Genomic DNA, 17,297 nt, shown 5'->3' on the forward strand with positions numbered 1-17,297 from the left:
CGATATCGATAAAAGTGCTCACTACTATGTATTTTGTTCAGTTGGTAGTATTGTTATTTGACGTTCCTGACGTATTCTTCCGTGATATTGGTATTGATACGCCATGTAAATTCGATTTTATTACTTTGTATTAAGTCCTGTCTCTTAAAACGTAGTGATTATATTCTCTTTGGGACTAAAGAGAAGTAACTATGGCAAACAAAATACAATTAGTTCTAAAAATAGAACATATAAAAAATAATAAGTCACGACGAAGGTTACAATCTCCAACAGCTATAATTAATCACACTATAACTATAAGAGCGGAGCATGAAAAATGTTGCAATAACGGGAAAATTTATTACTTTTTTGAGCTTCCGTTGCATGCGTTGAGTAAACGGTTAAAGTTACGAAACAAATATGTATGTCGGAATTATTCCTCTTTAAAAGTTCCAAAAAAATATATTATAAAAACAAACAAAGTCCCGCGCTACATTTATATGCATATCGGACGCGTTAAACTCAAAAACTACCCGACGGGTTTAGATGAAGTTTGCTATCGGGATAGTTTGAAACCATGGGAAAAACGTTGACAATCCCAGGAATATATATAGAATTTTATAACAGAAAACTTTAGCTCGGAAATACTTTACCATACGGGCGGAGCCGCGGGCAAAAGCTAGTACATAGCTCTCCTTTTCCGCTTTTCACCGGTAGGCAAAGTAGTAACACTTCAGCGCGATAATCATACCGCGTGCGAAACACAACTATTGAGAAAGTCTTTTTCTTACCAACACAAAAAAATCAATAAAACCTTTTTAACAAATAAATAAACGGCTTGCAAATACCATTGAAAACCAAAAAAAAAATTATCTAAGTGTACACTGGTTACCAATTTTGAATTGACTAAAAATTACTAAATAAACCAAATACTTTCATAAACAAATATAAAAAAAACAATGTTTAATTTTAATTTAACACCGACTTCAAATTGATAACCAGTATAAAGGTAATGTAAAATTATTTTTTAAATGGTCAATAGTGGTTTTTGAACACCTTTAAATATTTTGGTAAAAAGTTTTTTTTTTATATAATATTATTATTCTAAATTTAAAAACGTTGATCTGATGCATTTTGTCTTTTATATTAATTACTTGCATTATGTATAATAACATAAAAAAAACCTGCGGAAAAGATACAGAGTTAAGCACTAATCAGTATTTCGCAAGAATTGAATGCGCGACGTCGCCTGCGCGTGGGCAGAATGGCTTCGATCTCGTTTGCGTTCATCCTATGTGTTTTAATTGGAAGGGGTTATGGAATTATACATCAGTTAAATGGTAAGTTAAAAAAAAACAATCTTCACACCTGGATAGTTAAATTTGGTTAAATAGTCCAATCAGGTCTAAAGTGGTTTTTTTATATTTTTTCATTGTAAAAATCATTTTTTTTTATTAATTTCCGTAGCAACTAACAAATAACTGATAGGTGTCACACGAGACACAAATAATACAGACATCAGCAGACGATTCTATATTTGGTCATTAGTACTTTATATTAGGTATTAATGTATTATAGATTTTTTTTCTTTTCTTTTGTAAATTATTGACCCGTACCTGAAAATTATACTTAGCTACATTCTGTGAAGAACGTGTACGCTGTTTTTATAAAAAATCTGTATGTACTTATTTGGTCGTATCTAATGTACAACTGTTTGCTTTTCCTCAATAAAATATATTTAGTATAGCGGCGATAGCCTAGTTGGGATGGGTCGAACTGTAGAGACGAATATCCGCAGGTTCAAAACCCAAGGGTACGCGTCTGCGACTTTGTTTTAGTATTAATTCATGTGTATTATTTGTGAATTATCGCATGCTATAACGGTAAATGAAAACATCGTGAGGAAATATTCACTTTATTTTTTAACCTGCTTTTGTTAGCCCGACAAAGGCTTTTACAAACACGCCACGCTTTCGGGTGAGCGTTTTAGGCAACCCTTAAAAAATAAATGACCATGCTGAGGGCAACCCACTAACGGGTACGAACCTTGGCTTAGAACTGCCACTGGAATAGGATGAGAGATCAATGATTATGTGAGGAGGTTACTGAACAATCTATCCTTTACCGTATTCGTCAGCAGACGGGGCGGAAGAATTAGAAGGGTCGGGGGGCAGGCAACGCGGCGAGGTCGGAACTGCGGTCTTGTGGAGTGTGAATGTGTGAATGGTCAGAATAATCACGTTCGCTAGATCGGTCAAAAACTTGCACGCCTGAGAAGTTCTCTATAAGGATTGTGGGAATATGTAAAATCAGTCAACCCGCACTAGTTCAGTTTAAGGTCTAATCCTTCTGAATAGTAGAGGAGGCCCATGCGGTGGAATAGTATTGTTAGAATAAAACCCTTTTGTAACTGTTTGACAAACTGAGGCAGTTGGTCATTGTCTTTCGTACCTTTGTCAAGTACTTCTGTAAAGTCATTGATAGGTCATTTTATTTTAATAAAAATCGCTTTAATTCGTATCGGTATATAATACAGGGCTATTATACATTAGGCAAAACTCGTTTTCCCGAAACGTACATCGAACCCGAACCTCAACGCGGTACCTAATCGCATTCGCAAAACATGTCCACCGAAGCAGTTGATTGATGATGCAGGTCATAATTTTAAAATTAATTTATATTATGTTTGAATATTTTTTCCTCATGTCATGAACTTGTACTGTTTCATACCCAATATGAACATAATATATTCAATGTTATTATTATTATATATATATAAATCCCTACTACCCTTGGTCACGCCATCACGCGTGAACGGCTGGACCGATTTCAGTATTTTCTTTGTTGTGTTTGTTATTGTCAGGAGAAGGATCTTATGAAAGACAAAATTAAGGAAGTTAAGCGGAACGTTGGAAAAGTTACTTTCAGCGACTGACAGAATGCGCGCTGCAAATTCATAGTTAAGCCGGAAAACGTCTGTCGGGTCAACTAGAAATATTATAAAGCTCAAAAGTTTGTTTGTTTGAACGAGTTAATATCAGAAACTAGTAAACCGATTTTGTTTCACTAATAGGATGTTACATTACTCGTCAGTACTATAGGCTACTTCTTATCCCGGAAATTTTTTTTCACCCGAGCGAGGCTGCAGGCAAAAATGTATGTATTCTGGTGAACACAATACAATTCTACACAGTTGATATTCAAAGTTTGGGGGGGGGGAGGGTCGAATTACGTATCAAATAGCGGAACCTCGCCATGGGAGACACAATTGTCACCCATTTTCGATAATTAAAGTACACTTTCGAATCATTTAGGACAAAATCTATGTTTGGGTAGTGAGTTAGTGGCAAGTCGACATGAGGCCTCTTCATAAAATGTTTTTTCCAGGCTCGGAGTACGCTAGAATGCCCCCCATCTTCCAGATGGACCCATTCGAAGAGTGTTTTTTCGAGCCCGGAGGGATGTACTGCACTGTAGACTTCACGCTGGTCGCTGACTCCCCCATTCCTCTCATGGATATGATACGGGTAATCTTATTCACTTTGATTTTATTCCTACTGGTAGAGTATGCTCGCCGGTTTACTTACGTGAAAGAAAAGGAAATAAAATATAGTACTGCAGCTAGGAGCTAAATGAGAGTTCCTATTGTTGGCGCAATGTGTGTAATTGTGTATTTTTCTTTTTATGTTTTTTGTTTTGCTTTCCATATATTGTATAAGTTATACTGTCATCGTGCCAATAATAAATCTTTTTTTTTCTTTCTATATTACATAATATATTTTAACGATATGGTTGCGGGCACCGATAAGAACAATACAGCTGAAGATATACAGACAGAAGATGATATATTTATTGGTTCATTATCGGAATCCAAATTAAGATTGAGATTGGGATATTGAAAACGGCTGCTAGAGGTGCCTCGGCGGTAAACCATCTAATAAGTTTGAATTCCATCAGCTAAAAAATATATTTTACTTTTAAAACAAACATAATAAAATTTTATTTTATTTATTTGAACAGTCAACAAAACATACACCTAACATAGTTTTTTTAACAATTCAGTAAGTAATTGCTGCAATGCTGTTTTAATTACAGGCTGTCACAGCTTGAAAATATTATTACATTTATTTATTTATCAATTGAGTATTACAAAAGCTTACAGTGGAAATGCACCAAGACGTTTGAGTGAAAAAAAAAACAAATAGACAAAATAAAACAAAACGAAACAATAAAAATTACCAAGAAGAAACAACTACTTATATTCTACATTATGGGAACAGTTTATTAAATTTAAGAAAAATACTTAAGTTAAGTAACAAAATTACTTAAAAATAAATACATATTTTTGTAAATGTTTGTAAACAATTAGCTGCACCATAAGTGCAGTATATTCTAAATATAAGACTGAATATAAAACTAGATTTAGGTTTCAACAAGCGAGTTCAATATTTTCTTTTTGAAGATAGGAAGCGAGTCATTAAATATGTCAATACAATCAGATTTTTCTACAATTCGGTTATATAAACTGGATAGGCCAGGGACAGGCGAGTGGCTACCAAGGTTTGTTCTGCTGAATCTACAATTAAATAAGGGACGTGGGTATCTAGAGATTTTAGTAGGTACATTAAGAGATAATTTATTGAGAAGAGGTGGACAATCTATATCACCATTGACTATCTATATACCATTTTATAAAAAAGCATCAAACTAAGTTTATTTGGAAAAATAAATTTATATTTTATTTGGAATTTTTGTCCAATATAAACAAACAGTCCGCTCCGTGACTGTGAAGGCTGCAAAGTCTTCGAAACGACGGGAGAAAATAATAATATAAATAATATAAAATCAGTAAATAGTTTTATTTCATAAAGCATAACGTTATAAATAGGCTTGCCTCTACCATATCATGAGATTATGAGTTCGGTGATGTGCGGGCAAGATACTCTGTCTACCCCCTAGGGAAAACAGTGAAAATTGTATTCACTCACTCCTTCTCATAAATTGTGACATGGTAGAGACAAGTCTACTTTAATATCGTAACTTCTTTTTTAGAAATTTAAAAGCATGAGTTAGGAATCGAAGGCACTACCTCACGATCCGTAGTGCATGTACGCTGCACCTAGACCAAATTGTCGATTGACTAACTTTACGAAGTTTTGTAGTTCATTCAAGACTATGAGTCATAGATGGTTCGAAGCAGTTGCAAGCTACGCTACAATAGATGGCGATATCATTGTAGTATGATTCCAGTAAGCAAGTAACCTGCGTGCAAGCAGCACATGCAGTCTGAGTAGTGAGAAGGTCAATGACCGCAATGACGTTCTGCATGCAAGTATTTGGAAACGATGTCATAGGTAGTCATATCGATAACGAATCGTGAGTTTTTATGTAAATTAATTTGTAAAAGCATATATCCGAAATAATTACACTTCAATTAGATATGCACACGCGTAAAACTTCAATGCAAAACTGTGAATTCAATGTATCAAAATGGAATCTTTTTTTTTAATGTAGTCTCGGTTCTTTATATTTTATTTTTCCCCTCATGTTTCGAAGACTGTAGCCTTCATAGTCACGGGGCGGACTGCAGAAGTATCATCCGAAAAGTGAAAGTTATAATATCAACCTACATCTTATAATTATACTTTTTTAACTTTAGTTAGACGATCCGATCTGTGCAGAACTAGCTCAAAATATATAATTACTAAGACCCACGTCACACTGCTCTGAGCTCGTCACCAAGTTATTACAAAATCTTTTAAAGATCATTTTTTTCGCGGGAAGAACGCGTTACCGCTACTACAGCTGGAGGATAGGTTGGTTGTGTTGATTTTACTGGTCTTACTACCCAATCGGGAGTATATCATCATCCGAACGAGGATTGGACCGAGTACTTAACACGTGCACCCTACACTGGCATACCAACCAAACACGCAGTGGTCTTCTTCGGCGCCTGCGAGACGGCCCCAGGGGTATCTTGTTGAACTAAGATAGATGCTCGGGACCATCTCTGCGCGACTCCGTTACAGCCTCTTTCTGAACTAGGGAATTAAGACGTTCCCAAACAGTTTAGATAGCTAGTAGCCAGCAGTAGCGAATAGTCCATATAATCAGATTCCTGATGGCTTTCCTTAATGTAAAACTTATGTAGAGTCTAAATGTCATCAGAATGATTTGAAGACCACTTACATGAATATAGTACCTATGGATATGTAGTGTAAGTTTCCTTTTCGGAAAATTTAACCTTTCGCCTCTGGTAGCTACTGGTATACAAGAGCTACCATTTAATACCGGCTAAATTTATCGAAAATAAAATTTCAGGAATACTCCGAACCATCAAGCAAGCGGTTCAACCACTCAAAACTGACTTACGGAATCTGCGTGACTAAATCTTGTACGAACCACAACTCAACGAACTTAAGGCTCAGGCTTGAGTCGTGCCTCAACGATACTATGTGGGATGAATACGGACTGAAAACCATCGTCCCGGAGAAGTTTTATTGCGAAGATGGAGAGAAGACTATGGAGGTCACTCCAGCTGGTATCGTAGTTGCGTTCATCGTTATGTTTTTATTCTTGTTGAATTTTATTGGGAGTTCTTACGACTTCTGTTGCAACCCGGACAAGGATCGAGGTAAGTTGTTTTTTTAAGACCCTACCCACGGCAAAAAGGACGGTAACTGCATTCTTAGAAGGTTTTTATTCGAAATTTATAATACAGTGTTAACTGCGGGATTTGATACCCAAAAATATAAAAAAAATATATCATGGATCCAGACTAACTTGAATTTTGTGTACTACTGTGACCCACTTGTGCCGGTCTAATGGCGAAAAAAAATTAACTGGCCCTCATTTTCAATGATGTTGCCAGTATTATTTCATATACTTACGTGAGCGGCTCACCTCGAAAAACAGTTGTATTGCATGCACGGTTCGGCAGCGCTCTGAGGTGGATTCGAGTCTTAGGTCGGGGAAAGTGATATTGGGTTTTCTGCTTAATATCAGATCAGAAAAACAGGAAACCGGAGCCAGAAATTTGTGCCCGATATGGCGATAGGCTCGCCCACTATCAAATTAGGAGACGGTTGGTTTGATTTTGTGCAATTTGACTGTTTCGAATAAAAATATTTCTAGGTATAAAGTTTCTGCTGTGTTTCTCCATTCGCCGTAACTGGATTAAGCTGGTGACTCCAATAGCGGATACCCCCGAGCCCCGATTCAAACGTCTCAAATCCTTCAATGGTTTGAAGTAAGTTATAATACTAACATGCCTACTGCAGTCCGCGCGTAATCTCCGAACAATATTACAAAAAGTTGACTGCATTAAGATAACGACGCGTGCGCTGCGTGTGCTCAATGCGATGTCTAACCGGGCTGAATTGTTTTCGTGCTCATTGACGGAGTTAACAGAGGCCGCTTGTGTCTATAGTTATACTTAATATAATGTTATAAAGTGTTGGTTAGTTGTATTTAATATAATGTTGAAGATGTTCTACGCTACTGTATTGGGTGTAACTTGTAATTAGTAGTATGTGGAATAAATAAATAAAAACTTAATGCAGTGTTATAGTCGACATTCATTTATCGATGTAATAAATGTATTTCACACTTTTAGTGCCTGAACATACTACATCGATAACGTAATGTCGATACACTGTAAGTGCATAATGATTTCTTATGTCTACGCGAATGTTAGACATTGAAATTAAACTAATTTTCCGGATTCTATCGCGGTTTTTTGTTTTTTATTTTTCTCCCGACGTTTCGAAGACTTTGCAGCCTTCATGGTCACGGGGAGGACTGAGGTGTTGTTCATCCGCAAAGTCAAAGTTACAATATCTACCTACATTTTACAATAATACAACTTTTTTAAAGTTTTTGCTGTTGGTGGTCCGATCTACGCAGAATGAGCTCACAGTGTCTTAAAGTCTGGCAGCCGGTCTTTTGGGTTCCGATTTAATTAAATGTAGAACTGGATCCCAGGCTTGTGCAAGCTTCCAACCATCTTCCCTATTGAAATTAGGATGTTTTTTAATTTCAATAGCCTCGCGAATCATCCTGGGCAGGAATCGCTGTTCTTTGGCGAGGATCTGTGGCTTGTCTAGTCGCAGATAATGATTGGCGCCTCCCTCAGAGTGTTCGGCGACTGCAGACTTCGTCGAGCGTCGGTGTTTCACGTCAGCTATATGTTCTTTTACGCGGGTCCCTATATTTCTTTTTGTTTGCCCGATATAAGAGAGGCCACAGTTGCTATCTATTTTGTATACTCCCGGTTCTTGTAGAGGTGTATGACACTTGACAGGTGGTGGTGGTAGAAAAATAAAAAACAAAAAACCGCGATAGAATCACTGTAAGTGCATTAACTTATTACATTAACATTCCCTAAGATTCCTCGGAGATCGTGCGCGGACTGCAGATAACCACACGCCATTTGAGTATTACGCTAAGTTGAATCAGCATTTCGTCGACTATGTTACAACTATAATGATAACAGAGCTTCTTACCCGTTATAGAGTACGATTCGAGATTCCCAGTTGATATTGCGCAGTATCAACGATGTAGTATTACCCAAATGAGAATTGAACTAGAGATCTTTGCACGGTAGTTAGACCATATATATTGCAATCTTTTGCTCGCTCGCGGCTCAGACCGCGTGATAAATTTTTTTCGGGATAAAAATCCCGCTTTTCCCAGGATAAAAAGTAGACTATACAACTCAGGAGTAATGTAGCGTTCTATAAGTTAAAAACATCAAAATCGGTTTAGTAGTTTCTGATTAGCGCGTTCAAACAAAATCTTCAGCTTTATATAATAGTATAGAGGATAACCGCGTCTAACCAATAAATATTTTTAATATTTTTGCTAATCACTATTCGGTAACTTTCTAAATTATATAATAATATTATCAGCCCCGTATTATATACTGCGGATTGCCCCACTGCTGGGCATGGACCTCCTCTACTACTGAGAGGGATTAAGCCTTAGTCCACCTCGCTGGCCTAATGGGGCTTCATAGACTTCACAGACCCTCAAAATTCCTATAGAGAACTTCTCAGGTATGCAGGTTTCCTCACGATGTTTTGCTTCAACGTTAAAGCAAGCGATAATTCACAAAAAATGCACACATCATTTTATAAAAGCCCTTGGGATTTGAACCTGCGGACATTCGTCTCAGCAGTCCGTTTCACACCCAACTAGACTATCTTCGATTATTTAGCTGTCTACGAATTGACAAGGTTACTTCTAAATTAAACTATTTTACAAATTTTATCGCGGTTTTAATATATTACTTTTCACCCGACGTTTCGAAGACTTTGCAGCCTTCATGGTCACGGGGGGGACTGACCATGAAGGCTGATATAGGCTGAAATAGTTTAATTTAAATGTCTAACATTCGCGTAAACTTAAGAAATCATTAAAGTTACTTCTATACTAATTTCAGAGTAATATCGACATGTATGGTGATCTTTGCCCACTCTATATTCATCGGCGCATATTTCGTCAACAACACAGCGTTTGTGGAGGGCGTAAGTATAATTACTTAATGACGTGTAATTAGCTCGCCTCGTTAAGTCAGAGTTCATAGTCATATAAAACATTTCATTACATAGTGTTTACTAGTTATACCTCGTAATAATTACTGCCACAAAGTCCGACAAACTAAACACAATAAACTAGATACAATATTGCGTTATAATACGACGGCAGAAATAATGCGATGGTAGGATTTTTTATTGCTTTTAATGATGAGACGAGTCTGATGGAAAGAAGAATCACCACCACATTGAATTAAAAGTATTGTTTGGTATAACCACGGCGCTCGCCATCCTGAGACGTGAGATGTTAAGTATTATTATGTCCAATAGTTACACAGCTACAATGTCCTTCAAACCGAAACACAACAGTGACTAAACACTGCTGCTTGGCCGTAAAAATAGACATTGCCAGTAATCCAGAGGGAGATCCGTATATTAGTAACTTATCATTTATTTTATGTTTAAGTAATTTAACTTTTAATATAAATGCAAAAGATTGTGAAAATGATGCGGTGTTTGTTTCTTTGTTAGAAGTAGACGTTGAAAAAAACACTTATTTTCCAGGAGTACAACAAGTTGCCGTATCAAATCATATTTAACGGCACTATAATAGTGCAGAATTTCTTCATAGTATCTGGTTTTCTGCTCGCTTACAACCTACAGCTGTATGCGGAGAAACACGCTCTGGACTGGAAGGTCATCGTCAAAGCTATTGTGTTGAGATGGTTGAGGTTAGTGAGGAAACGCACATAATATCAAAATATTTCCCACATATTATATGTAATCCAATTTTAATGCATCTAAAATTTAAATCTACTAAAACGACATAGGAAAAAGTTATTAAAAATTTAAACTAATTGCCTGTGACTCCAAAGTATGTCAATACGCAATTTTCCAAAATAAACTGTAGCCCTCCAGGCTCAACGTGAATCCAAGACCTATATGTGTGCATACTACATCGAAATCCATTCAAGACTTTGTGTTTTCTTATAGCAAACTTCATCACAATTTATAAGTAGGAAGAATTTTCTACGAACTATTTAGACTGTACTTTTTATATTCCAGACTGACACCAGCGTATGCCATAGTGCTGGGCTTTGTTCTGACCTGGTACGGGCAATTAGGAACCGGCCCTATTTGGCAAGTATGTTTCGAATTTAGGGGTTCTATTTTTTTTGTGCATTACAATTTTTATTCAACTTCTCTGTCATTACAACAGTGAGCCTCATTGCATGGAAGTATGGTTATAAATTATACGACTACATGATTGGTGTAATTATTTTTGGGACTATTTTATCTAGAATCGACACGTGAAATGAAGGAGAGAAAGGAATATCAGTAAATACAATCATCAAATATTTCGATAGCCAAAAAGTCATGTTAGACTATGCCGCTTAAACGCGCCATCGTAAAAAGTATTTACGTCCTTACTGATATTGACGGTCCTAACAAACTAAACATTCAAATACTCTTCTAAAATTAAAAAATAATTACTGTTACTAACACCCTAAACATATTTACAGAAAGTAGCTGGTACAGAGGTCACCTACTGCCGTGAGACATGGTGGTACCACTTGTTCTACCTCAACAACTACCTCGACGGCTCCGAGTGCCTCTCACATACCTGGTGAGTGAAAACTCTAAATAATTGACAGGGGAAATTAATGTAAAACGAATTGTTTTTGTCTCGTATTTCGAACAAATTAAATAACATCCGTGCATCTAGTGGAACATTGCTGTAGCATCGAGTTCCAACGAGATGCTTTTTAGAACAGCCTAAACACCAATAGTGTATAGCGAACAAATTCAAAGTATTCCACATTGTCTTTAAAGTAAAGTTAAAGCTGATGCTGTTTTCATGCTGGCCTTCTATACAAATCATGATGATTAATTGCATTTTCTATTTTTAGGTACTTGGCAGCGGACACCCAGCTCTATATCCTTGGAGTGTTGGTGTGGGTCGTTTGCGGCTCCGCCAGGAGTAGGCTGGTGGTGTTGTCCCTGCTGTTTGTTGCTGGAATGGTCATCCCAGCTGTCATCACGTATATTAACGATCTAGACGGTGCGGTTATCGTGTCTCCTGAGTAAGTGCTTTCAACATTTTGGCAGTATCCTTGCAGGACATAGCTTTCTTCAATAAGATTAATTACGTTTCCGGGTTAAAAATCGGCTTGTGTTAATATAGGTTATGGTTTAACTATGCGCTAAATTTATCCAACTTCCTTCTAACAATTATCAAAACATCAAACCTCTACACCATCATGCATCTTCAGAAACCTTCGCATTTACTATATTAATTTAGTTGACGCGTTTACGATAACTTTGTCTATAGATGATTCAACCTATGGATATTATAGCTATACCATTTACAAAACTGAAGTGACTCTGTACCCAACCAGGGCGACCCGAGGCTTCTATGTGCACGATCAGACGTACATCCAAGTGTATTCGCGAGGACACACTAACATCGCCGGTTACGTCATAGGGATGGCGCTAGGTTACCTGATCCACTACACACAAGCTGCGGACTTCAACCCGCAAAAATATAAGGTGATATTTTTATGCCATAATCTACTTTAAAGTATAGGCCAGAAACCATCAAGGTCTGATCAATGATCTGCATATCGTCTCCATAAGTATTTGGAAGGTAATGCCCGCCAACTCTCACTAGGCTTTGATGGACTGAGGGCTAAATCCTGTCAATATAGAGGAGGCCCGTGCTTAGCATATAATACAGGGATAGTAGAATTTTGGATGACCTACTGGTCTTAGGAATACGGATTGATGGGGTGTTTCAGCCTTCGGAAAATATTTCAATTCGATTTTCTGTATCAGAAATACAATTGTAGTAGAGTCGACCATTTGATGCTGTATACAGCACACATACACTTGGTTGAAGTCTCTTATTCAAGCGGCATCTATGAATATTATCTTATTTAATTTTTTTAGAAGTACCGTGTTTGTGTATGGCTGACGCTGCCGTTAGGGTTCATCGTGGTGGGAGCTGGAAAGGTCTTCTATGCGGACGAGAGAGCGTCCCTCGCAGAGAGGGTCGCAGCCGCCGCCCTCTTGAAGCCTATCTTTGGTTTCCTAGTGGCTATATGCCTGGGATCTAGCGTTTTGAAATTCGAAAGTAAGTTATAACTTTTTTCATATTTACATTTTTTTAACTTGACGGTCGACTTATGCTTACCTATAACATATAGTAGGATATATAAACCAAGAAGAGAGCAAATGTTAATAATTTTCAATTTTGAATGAAGTTTTATTTGTTGAACTAATAAAGTTAATGTATTTGTCATGCGACCTAAGATTCGAACGTAGAACCTTTCGGTTCAAAATCCAAATACCCTACCACTAAGCCGATGAGATGATTAAGTGATATTGCCAAAGAAAGAATTACTAGTTATTGCCTCGCCAGTCGTCTTCATATTTTATTGCTATCGGCTTACAATCAGGCGTAATATCCATACTTTAGGAATTATAATTCTGAGTAGCAACATATTTGTATCGGCCTGGATAGCGCCAACCATACACAAATTAGAAAATCCCGCTATATTGCCCCGTATTAGTGTGTCACTTTCCCGGATCGGTCTGAGTATATCCGGCTCTAAACAGGCCGGCATAATTGTGTCAACCAGCGAGGGGTATTCATGTCTCGTCAGTCGATACTATCTAAACCCTATTCCATTTACTATTAAGTGTCGTGAGGTCAAATTGCGTACAAGTTTAAAAATAAAAACTCTCTTACTGACAAGTTTATTAATTATGTCCACAAGAATTACAAATCGACGACATAAAATACTTCTGAAGAAAGCATACTAAATCTCTCTAACTTAATTTTATTAAATTCGTATTACTATTGAATTCAATGTAACAATAATATAGATAAATCATTTGAATATAGATTACACACTTACTCAAAGTTATAGGTAACATATTGTGACGCCTAGAGTCCATGGGGTAAGCGAAATGGTGTTTTATATTCCAACATTTCTAAAGCACTGCGAAGCAAGTTATTGCGGTCTTCATTAACATGAAACTTAAGATGTTCTCTTTTATACATCTACCCAGTAATTACATAAGCTACAATGTCTTCAATATGAAACAGGAGTTACATACTGCTCCCTGACAACGTGCATTGACCAATCCTCGCTTATTCTTAAGTATTTCTTTTATATTCAGATGTATACCGAGGCATCCTGGAGTGGCGTGGGTGGACGCCCCTCTCACGCGTCACCTACAGCGCTTATTTACTACATTATGTCTTTGTAAAATATTTCATTGGAAATCAAGTTACACTGCTGCATATATCATTTATGTTTGTGGTAAGTTTCAAATTGTAAATTTATTTATTAATAGACACAGCAATGATTTATCACACAAAATATGCATATGAGAGTACTTCAATACTAGGTACTTATTCTAGATGACAAAACTATACAGGTGTATATAACACTACAGGCAGTCCTCGTACTTATAGCGCTTGCTAGGTTCTCTAAATACGCGACGTAAGTCGAGACATGTTTTTTCATATGTTTAAATATAAAACTCAAAGGTTAGGATCCACACGGACTCAAAATTTTAAAAATACTGCATATATAACAAAGGATATATGTACTTTATTATCAAAAGTAAGTTCTTAAAATAATATATAAGTGCGACAAGTGAATTCTCCTATGCTCGAAATCGAAACATCGCTCAAATCATCGCATCAAAACATTGCTTGACGTAACTTAAAACGACGTAAGTCCAGGACTGCCTGTATGTACAAATAGATGTTGACAAAGAGAATATAACACTACATTTCGATGTTTCTTGAGAGTACGCATTTATATCACAAACAAACCAGTCTTGCATTAAAGTATTGGCTAGTTCTATCTTCGGACTGCGTCGGTTGCGTAGTTGTATCCCGTGTGCGGTACGACTATCGCGTTGAGGTATTGGATTCGAATTCCGAGTCAGGCATTGATAATATATGTTACTGTTCAATATCAGCCCGGAGTTTGGAAGTGTGCTCGGTGAGGCCATAGCACTACTGACTTAGGTCGTGCTGTGCCAAATGTGGGTGTTATACCTCTGACTGCCCTTGAATAGTAAAAAGGCGTGATGCTATTTGTATGCACTTTTATCTTTGAAAAGTGCCAACAGGGACTATTATTTGAAAATAAGGTAATAATAGAATAGGAAGAAGAGCTGTGGAATTAACAAGGCGGACCCACAAGCAAAACCGAGTATAAAGAGACTGTATTACTAAATCTTATTAAACTTAATATATGATTGACCGATAATTCTTACTTATAAAATATGATTAATATCTTATTCCGACATAAAAAGGCATCTTCGTATTAAATTAAAACATAACTCTTTTATAAATGAAGGTAAATAAATCAAATTTTCAAGTGTGATGTGATTTATTTCCTACATTAATTTGTATTGTATGCGAGTGGACCCCGCAGGCGTTGTCCTGTCACGAACCGCATTTTATGTAAATTACTTTTCATCTTTTAAGTTTCGACAATTGTGCCACGTATCGGCTCCGAAATTGTCTTTTGGTTCAAGTTGGAAGAAAATAAAAAACTAAATAAAAAAAAATCTCTGAAATCTGTCACGTGATTTCGGAGATTAGCGTGTGTGAAAAATATTGTGATGTTACCGCTGTGACGAATTCTATTAGAGCAGTTGTAGCGGCATTAGGCTGTATAAAATTAAAATTACTTTTATATATTTGTTTTGTTTGAAATTTACACTTTTTATCTTACATCTACAGTTACAGTAACTCACTGGATTATTTTCAAGTTTACAAGTATGATATTTAATTTAGTATCGCAATGTCAAAATGACCCAGTATATAGCTACGTTTGGATGCTCCACTTTAGCATGACTCCTAATAAACCTACCTCACCAAACCGTCTATCGGGCTGTCTTTATTCAATATCATTACGATACTACAAAATTAAGTAAAAATACTAATGTAACAATTTTTCTAAAAATCCAGAGCTTTATCTTCATGGGGACTATCTTCATTGGATTCCTGGCGGCATTCCCCTTCTATTTGCTCGTGGAATCGCCGCTAGCACAACTGATCAAGCTCTGCCTTCCAGTTGAAAGAGAGAAGACCAAAGAACCAGAAGAATGGAAACAGGAAACGATCACAACTTATAGTTCCAGAGAACATTTGTAATAAAATTGTATTTGTATTATGTAGTATGTTCTGTATTTTTCGTTTTACGGGTATGGGAAAGTGGCCCTACTACATTTGATGGTAAGTGGAGTGGGGTCCAGGTAGTCAACCCCTCGCCAGTCGACACAATTATGCCGGCCTGTTCATACCGTATAAACACAGGCTGATTTCGTAACTCGACACACTTGTGTGGGAGGTTTTAAACCTTGTATACGATGGTCTCTATTCAGGCCAACACAAGTATTATAAATTAAATTAATTGCTGGATATTGTAAGACAATAAGCCCAATATTATTAGTTAACATATCAGCCCAATATTTTTTTGGCGAATTTCTTAAGCCTATTATAGTTCAAAGGTAGGAAGACATTCAGAAGTTGGAAAGACCTAGTATCAGAGATCCGTAGTTGTCCTACAGATGTAAGGAACCCTAAAAATATTAAACGATTAAAAAATATGTCGTATATCATTAAATCCATTTATTGCCGTCATCTGTATTCTGAGACAGACGCAATAAAAAAAAATGACAAGGATAAACAGCGAATACCATAGAGCACAGTGACGTCACTAATATAATCTGTGACATTTAAATTATAGTTTTAACGTACCAAAACCCAGTTTCTGCGCGTATATTTGATGTTAAACATTGACACGTGAGCTAACTGCTCGACCATGAGAATGAATATAGCGGCGAGCGGCAACACGAGCGATTTTGTGCTGAGTGTTGAGCGGCAGCAACCAGCGAGCGAGACAAATGTGCGGAGGAATACATTGATATAATTGATATAAAAAAATGAGGGAATACACATCAATGAGGGAATAGAAAAGATGCGCTACACATAGCGGTGCGGGTAATAGTAACGAGCAGTTTTGTGTCAGCAGCGACGAGTGAGCGAGACGGATAAACGTGGGAGTAGGAAAGATGCCTGCCAGCAGTGCTGCCGTGCTGCGTCTCGCGCTCAATCAGCTCAGCGCGTTTTCATAGCTTCGCCCAAAGACATTAAACAGTATAGTTAGTTATAAACCGGACATAAGGACCAAATTTATGCTCCAAAGTTATTATCTACGCACTGCGAAGACTATCATGCCGTCAACACCAAGAAACAGACTTGTTATCACAGGAAAGATAGAGCTTAGATAAATAATGTCTATGAACAAGGGGGTTAGAACTCTTTGGTTTTGCTCTTAGCGTACGTGGCGTCGGAATCGCGTCGCGCCGCTCATCGCTAAGCCCACCGTTCCAGCTGAACGATACGGCTCTATGGATGGCAAACGAGTTTCGACAGTTCATTAGCCTTTATAGGCGCAGAATGTTTAATTTACAGGTGATCAGGGTCAAGTATGGGCAATTTTATTAGGCAGGTGGGGGCAAATAACCAAAGCGAGAGTGAAATGTACCTACTGACTAATGACGGAATGAACTTGGAAAAAAATGCACAAGTATCTAATCTTTCGAGGATAACAGTGTAAGCATAATATATTGAAAGAAAAAATATTTAATTAAAAGTTCCTCGCTGAGATTATTATTTCGCCAAATACACGTATAACATGAAACTGCATCTTAAAGCAATTTAAAAAATAGAATAACATTAACGTAAAA

General features: G+C 37.0%; 1 protein-coding gene across 1 annotated transcript; it reads left to right on the forward strand.

The window, feature by feature from the left end:
- Positions 1 to 1,204: 1,204 nt before the first annotated feature.
- On the forward strand, positions 1,205 to 15,699 carry LOC115447242 (nose resistant to fluoxetine protein 6). The gene is made up of 13 exons (XM_030174234.2): positions 1,205 to 1,319; positions 3,367 to 3,506; positions 6,301 to 6,613; positions 7,114 to 7,228; positions 9,422 to 9,506; positions 10,080 to 10,246; positions 10,581 to 10,659; positions 11,039 to 11,142; positions 11,426 to 11,599; positions 11,915 to 12,065; positions 12,465 to 12,648; positions 13,701 to 13,843; positions 15,514 to 15,699. Exons 1-13 carry the CDS (start codon positions 1,244 to 1,246, stop codon positions 15,697 to 15,699), a joined length of 1,917 nt encoding a protein of 638 aa, XP_030030094.2. The 5' UTR covers positions 1,205 to 1,243.
- Positions 15,700 to 17,297: the final 1,598 nt, after the last annotated feature.

Source organism: Manduca sexta, chromosome 16 (genome assembly GCF_014839805.1).
Source record: "Manduca sexta isolate Smith_Timp_Sample1 chromosome 16, JHU_Msex_v1.0, whole genome shotgun sequence".
NCBI classification, from domain to species: Eukaryota; Metazoa; Arthropoda; class Insecta; order Lepidoptera; family Sphingidae; genus Manduca; species Manduca sexta.